This window comes from Octopus bimaculoides, chromosome Z (genome assembly GCF_046866305.1).
Source record: "Octopus bimaculoides isolate indiv1 chromosome Z, ASM4686630v1, whole genome shotgun sequence".
NCBI classification, from domain to species: Eukaryota; Metazoa; Mollusca; class Cephalopoda; order Octopoda; family Octopodidae; genus Octopus; species Octopus bimaculoides.
In genome coordinates, this window is record NC_142944.1 from 2,943,178 (window position 1) to 2,958,502 (window position 15,325).

At 36.4% G+C, this 15,325-nt stretch overlaps 1 protein-coding gene across 11 annotated transcripts in view; it reads left to right on the top strand.

Moving 5' to 3' along the window:
- LOC106884152 (protein-cysteine N-palmitoyltransferase HHAT) overlaps window positions 1-14,634 on the top strand; it is a 287,547-nt gene extending 272,913 nt beyond the window's left edge. For all 11 annotated transcript variants that reach the window (XM_089365410.1, XM_089365412.1, XM_089365413.1 and 8 more), the window contains 3 exons: window positions 2,092-2,293; window positions 13,017-13,161; window positions 13,934-14,634. In XM_089365410.1, the coding sequence (XP_089221536.1) occupies window positions 2,092-2,293; window positions 13,017-13,161; window positions 13,934-14,097 (511 nt within the window). In that variant the 3' untranslated portion in view covers window positions 14,098-14,634. The remainder of the gene's footprint in view (window positions 1-2,091; window positions 2,294-13,016; window positions 13,162-13,933) is intronic.
- Window positions 14,635-15,325: the final 691 nt, after the last annotated feature.

Genomic DNA, 15,325 nt, shown 5'->3' on the forward strand with positions numbered 1-15,325 from the left:
TCTACATAACACCTAGTTGTCATGTCTTTTCTTGTATTTTTTCTGTACCAACATGCTACCTTCACTTACTATATGAGTAACACTTTCCTCTTTTGATTTATATTACTTACATTGAGACTCTACTTGGTTTTTGTCTATCTTAGCTTTTATCCAATTAGTCCTCAATGCCTGATCTTGTGCATTAAACTTTTTGTCTCCTTTTCAGCCTTCCTTTCTGTAACCATAAATATGTCTCCCTATTACTATTTCCTGCAACTATCGTTGAGAATTTACCAAGCAAAACCTTCTCTTACCAATCAAATAATCTTTCTTCTTTTTTCTGGTTTTTAACTTTGTTTGGCTTTTCGGTTTTCCTTTGTCTTGCTGTGACTCTAGCAGCTCTTAATAAACTTTCTTCACTATTACTTACATAGGAATCTATATCTACTCTAGCTAACTCTAGGCAGTCTTCTACTGATATTAACCCTCTTCCACTTTCCTTTCTAATTGAATATAATCTTGCTACTCCTGCTTTTGGGTGAAATCCTCCATCCATACCAAATTTCTTCCTAGTTCTTATGTCTGGATTTACTAATTCAGATTTTGTCCAATCTACAAAAGCTGCTGAGTATCTAAAATGCCCAAATATTTACAGCCTTCACTAGGTTCGGACCAGTTTGCTCTGATTTCATCCCTACTAAAATGAGGGGGATTAAACATAAGACAAATATTAAAGGGAATAACGAGTCTCCTTGGAAAATTCTTCTCTTGATATTAATTTTCCATAAAGCTGTCACCTGAGTAGAGATCTACTTTCTATTTCTTCATGCTAAAGCTAATTAATTCTCTTGGGTATACTGATTATTGGGTATACTGAATATACCCAAACACTCACTTATCCAAGTGTGTGGCCAAAATACTAAGAACCTTCCTAAGTATCCGAGCTGTCCCTAATAACACTGTTTTCTGCAGCTGCAGAGATTGTGTGTTAGCAATAGATTAGGCTCAGGATCCAGCTTTGCATGAAATTTAAAGATGGTGTAGAAGAGAAAGTGTTGTTCTTTAGGTTCATATTTTTATTTGGCTATAGAAAGCTATACAGTCAATTCTTCAACTGTTTGCCAGTATTTGCAGATTGTAGATTGTAGATGTAGAGCTTGGCAGTAACTTATAAGTTGGTTTTAGCTTGTTACTTTTGTACTCTAAGTCTGCTCAAGTAAATCTGTCCATGACTACATAGCATGGATATCTGCATCAACAATTACAGCTTTGAGTTTCCCCCATTTCATTATTTTGGTCTTAAGAAGTTTCTCTCCTTTCAATACATTGCAACTGGAATTTATCGCATTGCTCATTTCATTATCATTTTTGCATCTGCTTTTTCTCTATTGGCATTTATTGGTCAACACTTGTTGAAGCATTTTCTATGTGTCTGTACCAATTCTGTCACCAACATTTATGTTTGAAGTTAGATATTTAATAATTCCATGGGTCTTCATATATAGAAATTGCTGAGCTCTGTCGCATATTGAACACATACACATGCATGCACATTCACAGAAAGTGAGAGGGAGAGAGGGAGAAAGAGGGAGAGAGGGAGAGAGGGAGAAAGAGAGAGAGAATATACTTCTGTACAGTTTCTGTCTATCAGATTTCACTAATGAAACATTTGGCAGCCCAAATCTGGAGTAGAAATAACTTGCCCAAGGTGCCATGATGTGGAATGGATCCTCAAAGCATACCTTCCTTGTTTCAGTCATTTAGACTATGGTCATGCTGGGGCACTGCCTTGATGACTTTTAGTCAAACAAATTGATTTCAGTACTTATTTTTTTTGAAAGTCTTGTACTTATTCTGTTGATCTCTTTTGTCAAACCGCCAAGTTACATGGATGCAAACACATCAATGCCAGTTATCAAATGATAGTGGAAGACAATCACAGACACACACATAGCTATACTGAACCTGGAACCATGTGGTTGGGAAGGAAACTTCTTACCACACAGCCACAAAGTGAAGTTAATTACACAGCCATGACTGGTAAGATCTGAAATTAACCTTATTTCTTATAACGTATGTTTTATCAAGATATTTATTTTTGTTCTCTTCCAGGTATATTTATGTTCCTGCTGGTGGATCTCATAATGGCATAATAAAACAACTTCTTGCGTCTGCTGTGAGTTTTTGCTATGTGTTTTACTGGCACGGAATGAGGGAACACTTGTTCATTTGGACCCTATTGAACTTTATTGTTGTTGGTTTAGAGTCACTGTCAAGGAAAATTCTTTATGTCCCCTTTCTTGCAAACATTTGGGTAAGTATTATATCTCAATTAGATAACATAAGTTTACAATTATCTTTCATCATCATTGTTATCTGTTGTTGTTGTTGCTGTTGCTGTCATCACCCTCTCAATGGCATTATTATTATTCTTCCTTTGTATAACTCTTTTTTCCTGTTTTCCTTGTATTGACATGTCCAAGTCACTTCTTATTTGAAGTCAATGCTCTCCTAGATGGGCCACAGAACTGTTTTGTTCACATGTCTAAGTTTTTGGCCTTTCTATCAGGAAACACTTTGCAAAGTTATCAGTCAGAGAATTTATATCATCTTCCAGGAGGCTACAATCCTGCCAAGGAGGCAAGTGAGCATTCCTATCACTAATATTCAAAGTCCATGTTTCATGCTGATGTGGCTTGGACAGTTTGGGAGGATCTGCTGGATCCAATCATTGCATCATGCTCCAATGCCTGCTTTGGCTTGGTTTCTGTGACTAGATGCCCTTCCTGATGCCCTTCCTAGATGCACTTCATTGAGTGTATTGGGTGCTTTCTTCATGTCACCAACATTAGTGATGTCACCATCATGTAGGTTTGCAAGACTATGGACCCGAAAGGGGTCAATTTTATGCAATGAGAGGAGTAGAGAACGGTAAATTATAAGAGAAAAGGTTCAGAGTGGAACAAGTTTCTTGCTGTAGAGAAATAATATCAGTGTATACATTTTAGAATAGAGGAGGGTAGAAGTAAAAGGGTGGAGAGAAGGGTAGGAGTAAAAGGGTGGCAGGGAGGGTAGGAGTAAAAGGGTGGATAAGATGGTAGGAGTAAATGGGTGGAAAGGAGGGTAGGAGTAAAAGGGTAGAGAGGAGGGTAGGAGTAAAAGGGTAGAGAGGAGGGTAGGAGTAAAAGGGTGGAATAGGAAAGAGATAAAAATAATGGTGATGAGATGTCAGAATGGGTCTTCAAGGTATGAGATGGGTAGAAATGAATGAAACAGAGAGTCCAGGAGTTAGTAGGGGAATAGGGGGGGGGTGTCTGATAATGCTGAGCAGCAGAATAAAAATGATGATAGAGTAAATAGAATTATGAGAGATGACAATGCTACTGGGTCGGTTGCATGAATGGATTGAGGAGAAAGAAGCAGTTGCATGAAGAGGGTGAGATGTATGGTGGAGGAGGAGGAGAGGTAATTTGGTGGTTCAATATTGGCAATGATTATGTGGATGGAATGAAGTGCAAGGAAGAACTGCATTTAGGGAAGTGATGGATGGTGTGATTGTAGATGTCTTGAGGAGGAAGGAAATTAGGCCAAGCTCCCAGTTGTATTTATGTGTGTGTGTGTGTATGCGTGTGTAGGTCTACCAGAACCCACTTTTGTCAAGGTGGGGTGTACTTCCTGAGTACTGCATAACACCAGTTATTCTGGTCTTTTGTCATTTCCTCTGTGAGACTCAGGATCCTGAGTTCAACCTTCACCACTTTATCCCATGTTTTTCCTTGTCCACAGGTTCCAGTCACATTTCATCATTAGTACTTCTTTATACATCTGTCCTTATGCTTCATGTGTATGTTTCAGTCTTCTTTCTTGCATACTACAACTGATTTCTCTTCTGTCCAGTTTTTCTCTCAACATATTTATTCTATGCCATTCACTTACATTGCACATCTAAGAGAGCGTACTAGCTTCATTTCTTTCCTGTTTTCTCAAGTCCTCTGTATTCAAGGCCTGTGTCTCACCATGCAGTTGAACTTTCTCCAGCCTGTTTTTACTCAGAGCAATCACATCCTCAACAGAGCAGCTTCACTCTCCCATGTATTCTACACATTTAGCGACCTCTCAAAACAGCACATTCACTTCTCTTTCTTGTCAGCAATGGAAAGAGCAAGTGTACTTCTATCATTCTGTATACATTTCTTCCTAATGACTTCTTGATTTGTTCCTAGTACATTGCCTTATAATCCATATTACTTCACAACTATGATCCTCACATCATAGGGTACCTCTTACTTTCTGCTTCCTGTGTCATTACGTATAGCTGGTGCCTAGGTTCTCTTCTAGCTGATTGTTTATTGCTCTTTGCTGCACCTTTTCTTGTCTTTCCAAGCTTACCTCTTCTCTTGCCTACTTCATTGTCCTACTTCCATGTTCCTGTTGGTTTGTTTGGAACCTTTCAAGAATCACAGGTTTGGTCAGTAGCTTCAGCAAATTTCCCATGTAGGAGTTTCCAATTTTGTCCTCTATCATAAGTCTTTATTTTCTCTTCCATCAATTAGAACTTCTCTGATTTCACAAGTGACTGACAGTTTTTAAAAAAAAATGTCCATGTCTTCTGCCTTCAAGCAACCCTTTGTTTCTGAGTCTATGTTGGTCCTACTCTAAGATCACTGATCACTAATCCATGTTTGCTGGTACATTCTTCAGCAAAGAAAGACATGACATTTATTACAATCTACCTGTCTTGTTTTCTGGTCAGAATAGAGTATATCTGGCTTGTGCGTTCCAGACTGGTTGGTGATCAGGTTGGCTGGTGTCCTGAAGTTAATATTGCAAAAGGTTAGGTCATTTGCATCACAAAATTCTGGGAACTTTGATCCCTTCATATTCCTTATGCTATACCTGTATCCTTCATGCTTGTCAGAGAAACCATGATAATGTTTCCCGACATGTCCATTAAATTTACTAGCAGTGATGATGATGTCACCTTCATTTGTTGTCAAGAAGTCAACAGGAAAACCTCATAAAAGTGGTCCTTCTGTCCGTCTGTCAGCCCCAAGTTTTGGGCACATTCAGAGATAACTTTCACCATGCTGATGTTAATGATAATAGCTCTAAAGTAATGAACTGGACAAGAAGAGAGCAGGGTTCCAGTAGTGTTTAGGTAAACTGATAACTATTTTCTGTATTTGAAAGAGAGAAAGCAGAAAATGGAGGGTTGAGAGAAAGAGATAAAGAGAGAGAGGAGGGGGAAGGGAGAAAACAGAAAGAGAGGAAAGGGAAAGAGAGAAGGGAGAAAGAGAGGAGGGGAGGTGGATTGGTTGTAAATAGCATGATGAGTAAATCAAATAATTATTGTGAAAGGAAAAGGAAACTGCATTTGTTAATTCTGCAAAATACATACAAAATTGTGCTTTAGGAAGTACAAAAACCCCCCCAAAAAACAAAACAAAATGTCACCAGACATGAAATCATAAAATTTACTGATCAGAATAAACAAAAAAAGAAAAGAAAAGAAAAGAAAGAAAACCTTTTTAGAGACAGATTGAAAAGAAGAAACATTGGAATGTCGTTTAAGAGTTTACATGGAAAGGTGAGAAAGAAAAAGAAAAGAAAAAATAACAACAAACAATAACAGCTTAGACATTAGAGAGAAGGATGAAAAAATAAGAGAAGAAAAATACTCTCTTCAGAACACCTACTGACAGGATCATAGTGTTTGACAGTAGTTTGAAAGCTATCATTCAAAGCCATCAAGTATAATTATTAGAGACGAAGATGATAAAATAAACAATACATAGATGAAGAATAAACAAGACATGTGAATGTTCTTTCAACTCAAATGATACTGACAGAAAATTTAAATAGTGTTATGATTTAAATGTGACAGGAATTATATATATATATATACAAAGAATGTATATATATAAAGAATACACACACACACTTATGTAATGAACACACACAGACATATATTTACATATGGTTTTATAACAACCAATGAATGCTATTCATTCTCTTTCTTTACTCTCATTATTTCAAGCATTTCTCTCTTTATCACAAACTTTTATTTTCTTAATTTTATTTCAAACTCTCCATTTTTTATTTTCAGTCTTTTTTTTGGCTCTACCATTCTTCCATTTCTCTTTCATGCTGTCTATTTTATCTCTCTCTCTTTATATCAGTTTTGTAATTCTTATTGTCTTTTTTTTTCACCATTCTTCATTCTTACTTTTGTCCATTCCTTTTTCACTTATTTCAGTCATTGGACTGTGGCCATGCTGGGGCACCACCTTGAAGAATTTTAATTGAATAAATCGACCCCAGAACTTTTTATAAAGTTTGATACTTATTCTATCAGTTTCTTTTGCCAAACTGCTAAGTTATGTGGATGTAATCACACCTACACCAGTTGTTAAGCAGTGGTGGGGGACAAATACTGACACAAATATGCACACACACACACACACACACACACACACACACACATGCACACACACACACACACATGCATGCACACACACTTTACACACATATATACGATGGGCTTCTTTCAGTTTCTGTCTACCAAATCTATTCACAAGACTTTGGTTAGCTCAAGGCTGTACTAGAAGACACTTTCTCAAGGTGTCACACAGTGAGACTGAACCTGGAACCATATGATTCCAGGAAACAACCATTTATGACAGCCATACCTATAAGCAACAACATTCTTCAGTTTGCAGGGTTCCAAGGATTAGATATGCACTGGAAGTTATTTTTGGCAACATAGCTTATGTTTAAGATTACATTAATTCAGGGGTCGGTGAACTGGAGTAAATTACCCCAAGTGAGGTAAAAATGAAATTCATGGGGGTAACGAGGACTCATTAGATATAAGTAAAATTATATAAAAAAAAAACATGTTCCTTGTTATAAAAGAAATTTTTTTCTGGCAGGAGGAGGCAGTTAAAAAATTGCTGAATTTTGCAACAACCTACCTTAGTAACATAAAAACAAAGCAGAGTAACTAACTGAACCTCAAAGACTGGCATCAAAATGTCCCAATTTTGATGAAACAAAAATGAAAACATCATTTCTCCAAAATCTAAAGAAAGTTTCTAAAAAATTCCTTTTGTTTCATAATGACAATATCAAATAATTTTATTGCAGTTGTTTTATACTTTATATATTTATAATTTGCCGTATAAATAGATTCAATAAATCTTTTGAATTCAAAGAATCTATGATTTTCTTCCTTTCATATCAAGGACGGGGTGGGGCATAAATAAATATATTTTGGGTTAATCAATTAAAAAAGTCCCCCAACCCCTGCATTAATCTAAACATTTTTGCAGTACATTGAACCATTTTACAAAAGAAACACACAAACAGACACTAGACTATATAATATACAAGAATTAATGATATAATTACAAAATTATTGTAAATTTTCTTTTTAGTATTCCTCAACAAACACTGGTTTAAATTTTGGCACTAAGCTAGCAATTTCAGGGAAGGGGTGAGTCAATTACACAGATCAGGGCAGAATGGTTACTTAGTTTATCAACCTTCAGAAGAGTGAAATGCAAGGTTGACCTCAGTGGAATTTGAACTCAGAATGTAAAGACTCATGAAATGCCACTTAGCATTTGGCCCTGGCATGCTGATGTTTCTGCAAGCAAATATTGATTCCAAATTTTGGCATGAGACTAACAATTTTTGGGGAAGGGGATAAGTTGATTACATAGACTCCCAGTGCTAAACTGGGGTCATTTTATTGCTTCTGAAAGGATGAAAGACAGAGTTGACCTCTGCAGAATTTGAACCGAGAAAGCAGAGATAGACAAAATGCTGCTAAGGATTTTTCAAGCATCCTAACAGTTCTGCCAGCTCATTGCCTTAATTCTTCAAGAAATATTAACAAAGAATATACCAAACTACATTGTGTTTGTGTTCATCATCATCATCCATCATTTTGAATGTGGGTTTTGTCCCCATTAATAGGGGTGGCCAGATCTACCTCAATGCCATAGCAACCATCCTCCCACCATCTTACTACCTTGCCCAGTTTTGGCCATCCTCCTTTCTCAAGCCAACCCTCCCAATCTCCTCTTCCACCAGTCCCCTCTCCACATTTTCCTCGGTCTACCTCACTTTCGCTGTCCATTTACCTCAAACTCTATCCCCCACTTCAGAACATGTTCCTCACCCCTCCTCAACACATGCCCTATACCACTGCACTCCATTCACCCTTGCCAACCGTTCCACCGATTCCTCCAACCCCAGCATCCCCATCAAGTCCTCAGTCCTCCTCTTATCAAACAGCTTCACTCCACACATTTCTCTCACCATTTCTCTCTCTCGGTCCTCCTCAAAATTACCATCTCTCTCTCCTCCTCAGACACCATGTCTCACTCCCATACAGTTCTCCCTTGTTAAGATTTCCTTCATAAGGAATACATTGGTTACAGATGGAAAGTATTGTCTTCTTGAAGTAAAGAACCAATTTCTTTACCTTTGCTCTTTTAATTATTTGGACTATTTCAAGTTCTATCCAGTACCATGTTATAGCAGATCTTATGTTCCCAAAATATGGAAAGCACTCATTAGAAATATCTAGACCTTCTTAGATTTTAGAAAGAATTTTAAAATCTTTTTCTTATAACATTTGTAACAAGCTTGATCCAACATATTTTTAAGACTGTGTATAACCAGCCAGTTACCCTGATTATGTTTTTAGATTTGCAAGTATCAGTGGTTTTGCAATATAATTATCATTGTCATTCAAATCATTACCGTTGCCAACACCATGTAAATATTTAACAACTGTTAACACCATGTAAATATTTGCTGAGGTATCCAACCCATACCGACATAGATTAATTTTCATAGTTCAAAGGAGAAGTGTATGTATAGTACCTATCTCCCTTGCAATAGACCCCCACCACCTCCACATACCAGTGAAAGACTTGTCAATTATTATTATTATTATTATTATTATTCATTCCCTTTCATTATCCAGCCTCCCTTCTATCAGTCTCTCTTACTTCTTTGCTATCTTCTATCCTCCTCTCTGGCCTCTTTCATCCTGGCATTCTCCTTTTACTCTCTCTCTCTCCCTCTCATTATTCTTTTTTTTTTCTGTCTACTTCTCTCCTCTCTTTCTTCTTTCATTTGGGATCTTTTCCATCTCTCTCTCTCTCTCTCTCTCATCATTAATCTCTCTCTCTTTCACTGTGGTACTTCCCCATCACTTTCTGATCTATTTAGTTACTTTGCTTTCTATCACTTCTTGCTCCTGTCACTCACGTTCTCTTCTGACACGCCCTCATTCCCTCGTTACACTGTCTGTGTGATGAGAGATAGCAATGCATGACGGTACAAGTAACATGTGGTAGAAAATGTTCCGTTTCCACACACACACACAATTATGTGGGAAACAAGAGAATAAAGAAATGAAGTGACTGTAGGCAAGAGGGAACTCTACTTGAGTCTTGCTTAGGATGGGATAATCTCTCTCTGATGAAGTGATACATAGACATCATAAGGTAGAGAAGACTCTTTAGTGTTGTTGTGGTAAGACAAATGTCTCTAGTGCTGGTACCACAATAAAATGCTCTCAGTACATTATGGGAGTGGTTGCTGATAAAAAAAAAGCATCCAGTCATGGAAGCTATACTAAAAATAGCTGTGATGACTTGACCAACCTATGCAAGCATGGGAATACAGATGCAAAATGATGGTGAAGTCTGAAACTAGCCTAGGTGAAAGGAGTGTGTACATGGCCTTCTGTGACTGATCAGAATGTTGTGGGTGTTCAGCTTGAATAATTGTAAACCACCGGCTTTTGGAAAAATGTGGTCAGAAGGGATATCCAGAAATTTGATATACTGGCATGGGAGGCATGGTGAGATTGGCTATAGTAAATAACATGGATTGTGAGATACATCAAAAGTAATTAGGAGAGGCAGGGGATGTGTTCAACAAGCTTGAGTAGAGGTGTTATGCAGCTAGCACAACACCACTACTCACAGAGTGACAGTGTTCGCTATGTTATGAATGAGATTGTAAATTCAAACATTTATAGTGACTTGGAAGGGTTTTAATTGCATGTAATTCCAAACTAAATAAGGTAGGGGTACAAAACTGTTCCCTTGATATGGTCAGTGGTTGTCAGTCTTTGTGCTATCAAAAGAGATTCTCATATTCCAATTAAAATGTTTACAAAGTATCTATTGATGATTCTAAGTATCTGTTGAAGTTTGACATGAAGATATCTAAAGGACATTAGGGTGGAATTGGTGTGTATAAGATTCTAGGCAGAACATTTAAACAGGAGATATTCAGGCCAGACTCAGTCAAATACATTTTTGTCTTGATTTTCATTGATTTTCATAAGGGTGGGGAAATCATTGGATAGTGACATAGGGAGCAGGTCTCCTATAGATCTGGCTGTATGGAAGCCATACTGTTGGTTCTTAAGTAATGAGAGTGAGTCAAAACAAGGAGGAGATGATTGTTAGCCATTTCCATTATATTTGAGATGATAAAAGAAAGAGTGACTGATGTAGGGTAAAAAAAAGAGTAAAGTTACTCTTTTTGGTATGGGAGACACTGGTTGTATGTTTTCAAAGGTCTTAATAAATTCTTGTAGTGAGAAAATGATTGAAGAATTCACCAAAAATAATCATTAGTTTTGAGTAGTACTGTTTCACTGTAATGGAATGGACAAGGTCAGGTGCAATGACTTTCATGATTTTATAGTGATTGGATGTGACTTTGCACTTGTTGTGTTCACAGTAGCATGACTCGTGGAATGGAAAATGGTTTTGCCTCAGTTTTGCTGAGTGTGTGCAAGGTGGGATTGTAAATTACACGGCAAAATGTGGAATCTTTTTCAGTTGGAGAATTGCTTACATTGCTGGGAATTGGTAGGTAGAAGGGTTCTATAAAGTTGATGGAGTAGTTTTGGGCAAGTAACCTGGACTGATTGCAATTTAGGAGACAAAACGGTTTACAGGTGCATGTAGGTGTCTTTTGGCTTTCATGGATATGTCTTGCATGAGTTGTGTTAAAAACAACTCTCTAGGAGGTGGACGATTCCTTTGCCAGGCATCATAGGCAAAGTTTCCTCTAAGATTTAGTTGTTCAAAGTTTCTCCTGTGACAAAATTATGTGTGTATTGAATATATAAGTAATGGTGGTATGAATGAGATACAATTACCAAATCTGTTTAGGGGAGTGTAACTGTGGAGAAATAACTCAGACTTTGGAAATCCATTCAGTCCTAGGTAGCAAGGAAACCAAACACAAAATGATGAATGAATGATGATACAGTTAACTAACATTTTCTGTATAAGGTAATTTCTTGTGTGCACATTGTCTTTTGTGCATTTGTTGCAAGTGTGTGTGTATGCGTGTGCAAACACAATTTAGAAGGAAGAATGATTCCTGGTGATACTTTTAGCCCTTAGAACTGCAATGCAGCTGTATATGAACCACTCAGCAGATTTAGGATGATTAATTTTGATTGTGCGAGGGAGGTGAAAGGATTAGTTTATGGGTGTGGCTTTGTCCATTAGAACTACTCGTGATAGTTGTAGAAGAATCAAGCAGAACACTGACCATTTTGCTGACTTGAAGTGCTATAAATGTACCTTGGCATTTTCCAGTGATAATCTGTAGCATTTATTATGGCCATCACTTGTAAATGAATATGGATTGGAAGATGTATCATGCTTTCATTAATTGTTTTGCTTATGTAGCTGTGAGTAGATACAGACATTCTTTCAGCCTGTAAATTCTTGACCTGGAGAACATCTAGGATATGACAGATGGAGGGAGAGAAGGATACACCAGCACTTGGCTGGGGCTTCATTTACGGCTGAGTAGACTGAGACAATATGAAATGAAGTGCTTTGTTTGAGGACACAGCAGAGCACCTAGTTGAGGAATTGAGTTCACAAGCTTGTGATCATTAGTCTAACACCCTAACCATAACACCACAAGCATTCACAATATGAAGACCAAGTCATTGAAAGTTAAATGACTTCACCAGGACTATGATGCACTACCACACAATACATGAATTATTTAACCTTTTCTTCCATGGTTTCTAACTGGTTCACTACAAAGAACTGTTTTTTATTTAAATGAAGTTTACCACAAACCTCAGGCTTTTGAACAGTCTGTCTACTCAATAAATTGATTTTATTAACTAACAGCAAACTTGTTTTCCTAGTTTCATCTGTCAATTGAAAGATAATTGTGAGTGAGTAATTAATACATTTTATACTACAACCTTTTAAAATTTTGAACACAGCACAGATGTAATTGTGTGGTCACAGGTTAGCTTCCCAACCACATGGTTCCAAGTTCTGTCTCACTGCTTGGCATCTTGGGTGAATGTTTTTCTACTTCAACCTCAGGTCAGCTAAAGCCTTGTAACTGGATTTGGTAGATGGAAACTGAAAGAAGCCCATCATATATACATACATACATACATATATATATATTATGTATGTATGTATGTATGTATGTATGTATGTATGTATGTATGTATGTATGTATATATATATATATATATATATATATATATATATACATACATGTGTGTCTCATCATCACTTGACAACTGATGTTGGTGTGTTTACATCCCCATAACTTAGTGGTTTAGCAAAAGAGACTGACAGACTAAGTACCATACTTTAAAAAAAGTCCTGGGATCAATTTCTTCAATTAAAAGCCTGCTAGGTAGTGCTCCAGCCTGGCTGCATTCCAATGACTGAAATAAATAGGTAAAAGATAAAACACATCTCTGCTCCATGCAATACCACATTTGTGAATCCCAGCAGACGCCAGCCTGGGTGCTCCTGCTTTTATTGGTAGGTTGGCATTCAAGTCAAACCTACCTACCTACTTACAAAATCACCCTTATATAGAAAATCCTACAAAAACACTAATAAAGTTTTGTTGATGTTTTTTCACTGAAGCATTCATTTATATTTTTATCATATTTTAGTAGACTAATGTTGTGTTATCTTTCCCATTATCTTTTGCAGGTAAATGATTTCTCACCTTGCATTGTACGACGATTACATGCCATTTTGGCTCTTCCCACATTGTTGGCATCATGTGTTGCTATTTTCTACTTCATGAATGGCACAACGGTTGGTGATATATTCCTTAACAGGCTCATTCTGAAAGGTAATACCCATTATAACCTACCACCACTCCTCCTCCTCCTCCTCCTCCTCCTCCTCCTCCTCCTCCTCCTCCTCCTCCTCCTCCAGCATGGCCACAGTCATATGACTGAAAGAAGTAAAAGAAAAAAAAAAAAGAGTTAAATGAAACAAAAAGTGTTTCAGAGAAAGAAGAAAGAATTTATTTGTAAAAAAAATATTATTTTGAAAATGTTGAATAAAATTTGTTTTATGAAATAAATTTGTATTATATTTCATAAAACAGTTTTTTGCCTCATGGATCTCCAGAAAATGTTTCACAGAAACCTGAAGCTTCTAAGACTCATAGTCACCTGCAGAAAATATCAGTTATATCTGAGCAGTTTATGATTTCCCTGCAGTGAACTGATTTTGTTTATAGCAGCAGAGGTCCTAATGTCTTGGTTTCAGTCAGCCTATTAGATGTCTCACTGAGTCTGCAGAGATGACTTCCCAACAATTCTTGTCTTGCAAAAAGACGGGTAAGATCACTCAAAAGACGGGAAACATGTTGGCTTCATTAGTAGCGATAGGGAAGAGATGGTGATACTTTACTTTGTCAGCTATGCCTCAGTCACTTAGATATAATTCAGTCAGGGCATTTTTCAGTTGATTGTACAACAGTTATATTCATTATGAAAACTAATGAAGAATTCAGTTACTTTTATTTTTTTTTACTTATGTTTATATATTTTAATGTAAACTATTCTTAAAATTTGTTTTATTTATATATATATTTATTTTTGTTACTTTTGTAGCTGAAATCTACACCATTGTCTTCATGATGGTTTGTTTATATGCCTCAATTCAAGTTGGAATGGAAGCAAGGCGATATGAGTTCTTCAGAGAGAAAGTAAACCCTAAAATTACTTTGTATGAATCCCATTCTAAAGAATTACCAAGTGTCAAAGAGAAGAACTGATTTGAAATACCTGGAAAATATTTATTTCTATAAAAGAACCTTGAGAAAAGGGAAAACAATTTTTAGAAAAACAACAGAAATAGGTGAATTCATCGTTAATTTATTGTTGTAAGGTAGCGAGCTACCAAAATCATTAGAACATTGGAAAAAAATGCCTTGTGGTAATTGTTGCAGTTCTTTATATTCTGATTTCAAATCCCACCAATATCAATTTTGCCTTATATCCCTCCATTAAATGAAATACAAATCAAAAACTGGGATCATTGTAATTGACAAAATTCCTTCCCTCAAAATTGTTGACCTTTGTCTAAATTAGAAACCATTATTTATTTATTCTAGGATAATTGTAAATAAATTCATACAATATTAGCTGCTGCTACAAAGGAAAACAGTTTCTATCATCAAATATGATGTATTGTTACATCAATATTTTTTTGTAAAATGAGTTTGAATGCCACAATGAAGTTTATACAATTGTTTTATAACATAATATTAATAATACAACAGAAATAAAAAAACACATAATATTGTAACAAAGTTGTGTATAGGTGTGTGTTTAATTGTCATTTTTGTTATATCTTTCGAAATTTGTTTGACAGGTGCAGGGAGGGCTGTTTGGTAAGAGGTTAACTTTCCAACCACATGGTTCTGGGTTCAGTCCCTTTACACTGCACCTTAGGCAAGTGTCTTTTATTATAGCCCCAGTCCAACGAAAACCTTCTGAGTGGATTTGGTAGAAGGAAACTGATAGAAGCCCATATATATATACATATATGTATGTATATGTGTGTGTATGTGTGTGTGTGTGTTTTGTGTATGTTTCTACCACTTGACAACTGGTGTTGGTTTGTTTATATCCCTGTAATATAGTAGTTGAAGCAAAAGAGATCGATACTGGGGTTGATTTGTTTGACTAAACCCTTCAAGGCAGTGCCCCAGCATGGCCACAGTGCAATGACTGAAACAACTAAAAAAGAAGAGATTAAAAAAGAAAGTTCCTTATCAAGATACGAAGAAGAATATGTGATAGAAAAGTTACGTATTTAATTAGTTTGCAATATTTTCAGAAAACCATTTTAAAAACTTTTGAAGATGAACAATTTTTTTTTGACTTGTAAAAGTCTTAAAGTCCTAAGGAACTGAACTAACTTAAAAGCGTTTGAAGAGATGATATGGATTGTGACTTGAAGATTTTTCACTATGCAACATACTCTGTATGAAAGTAAGA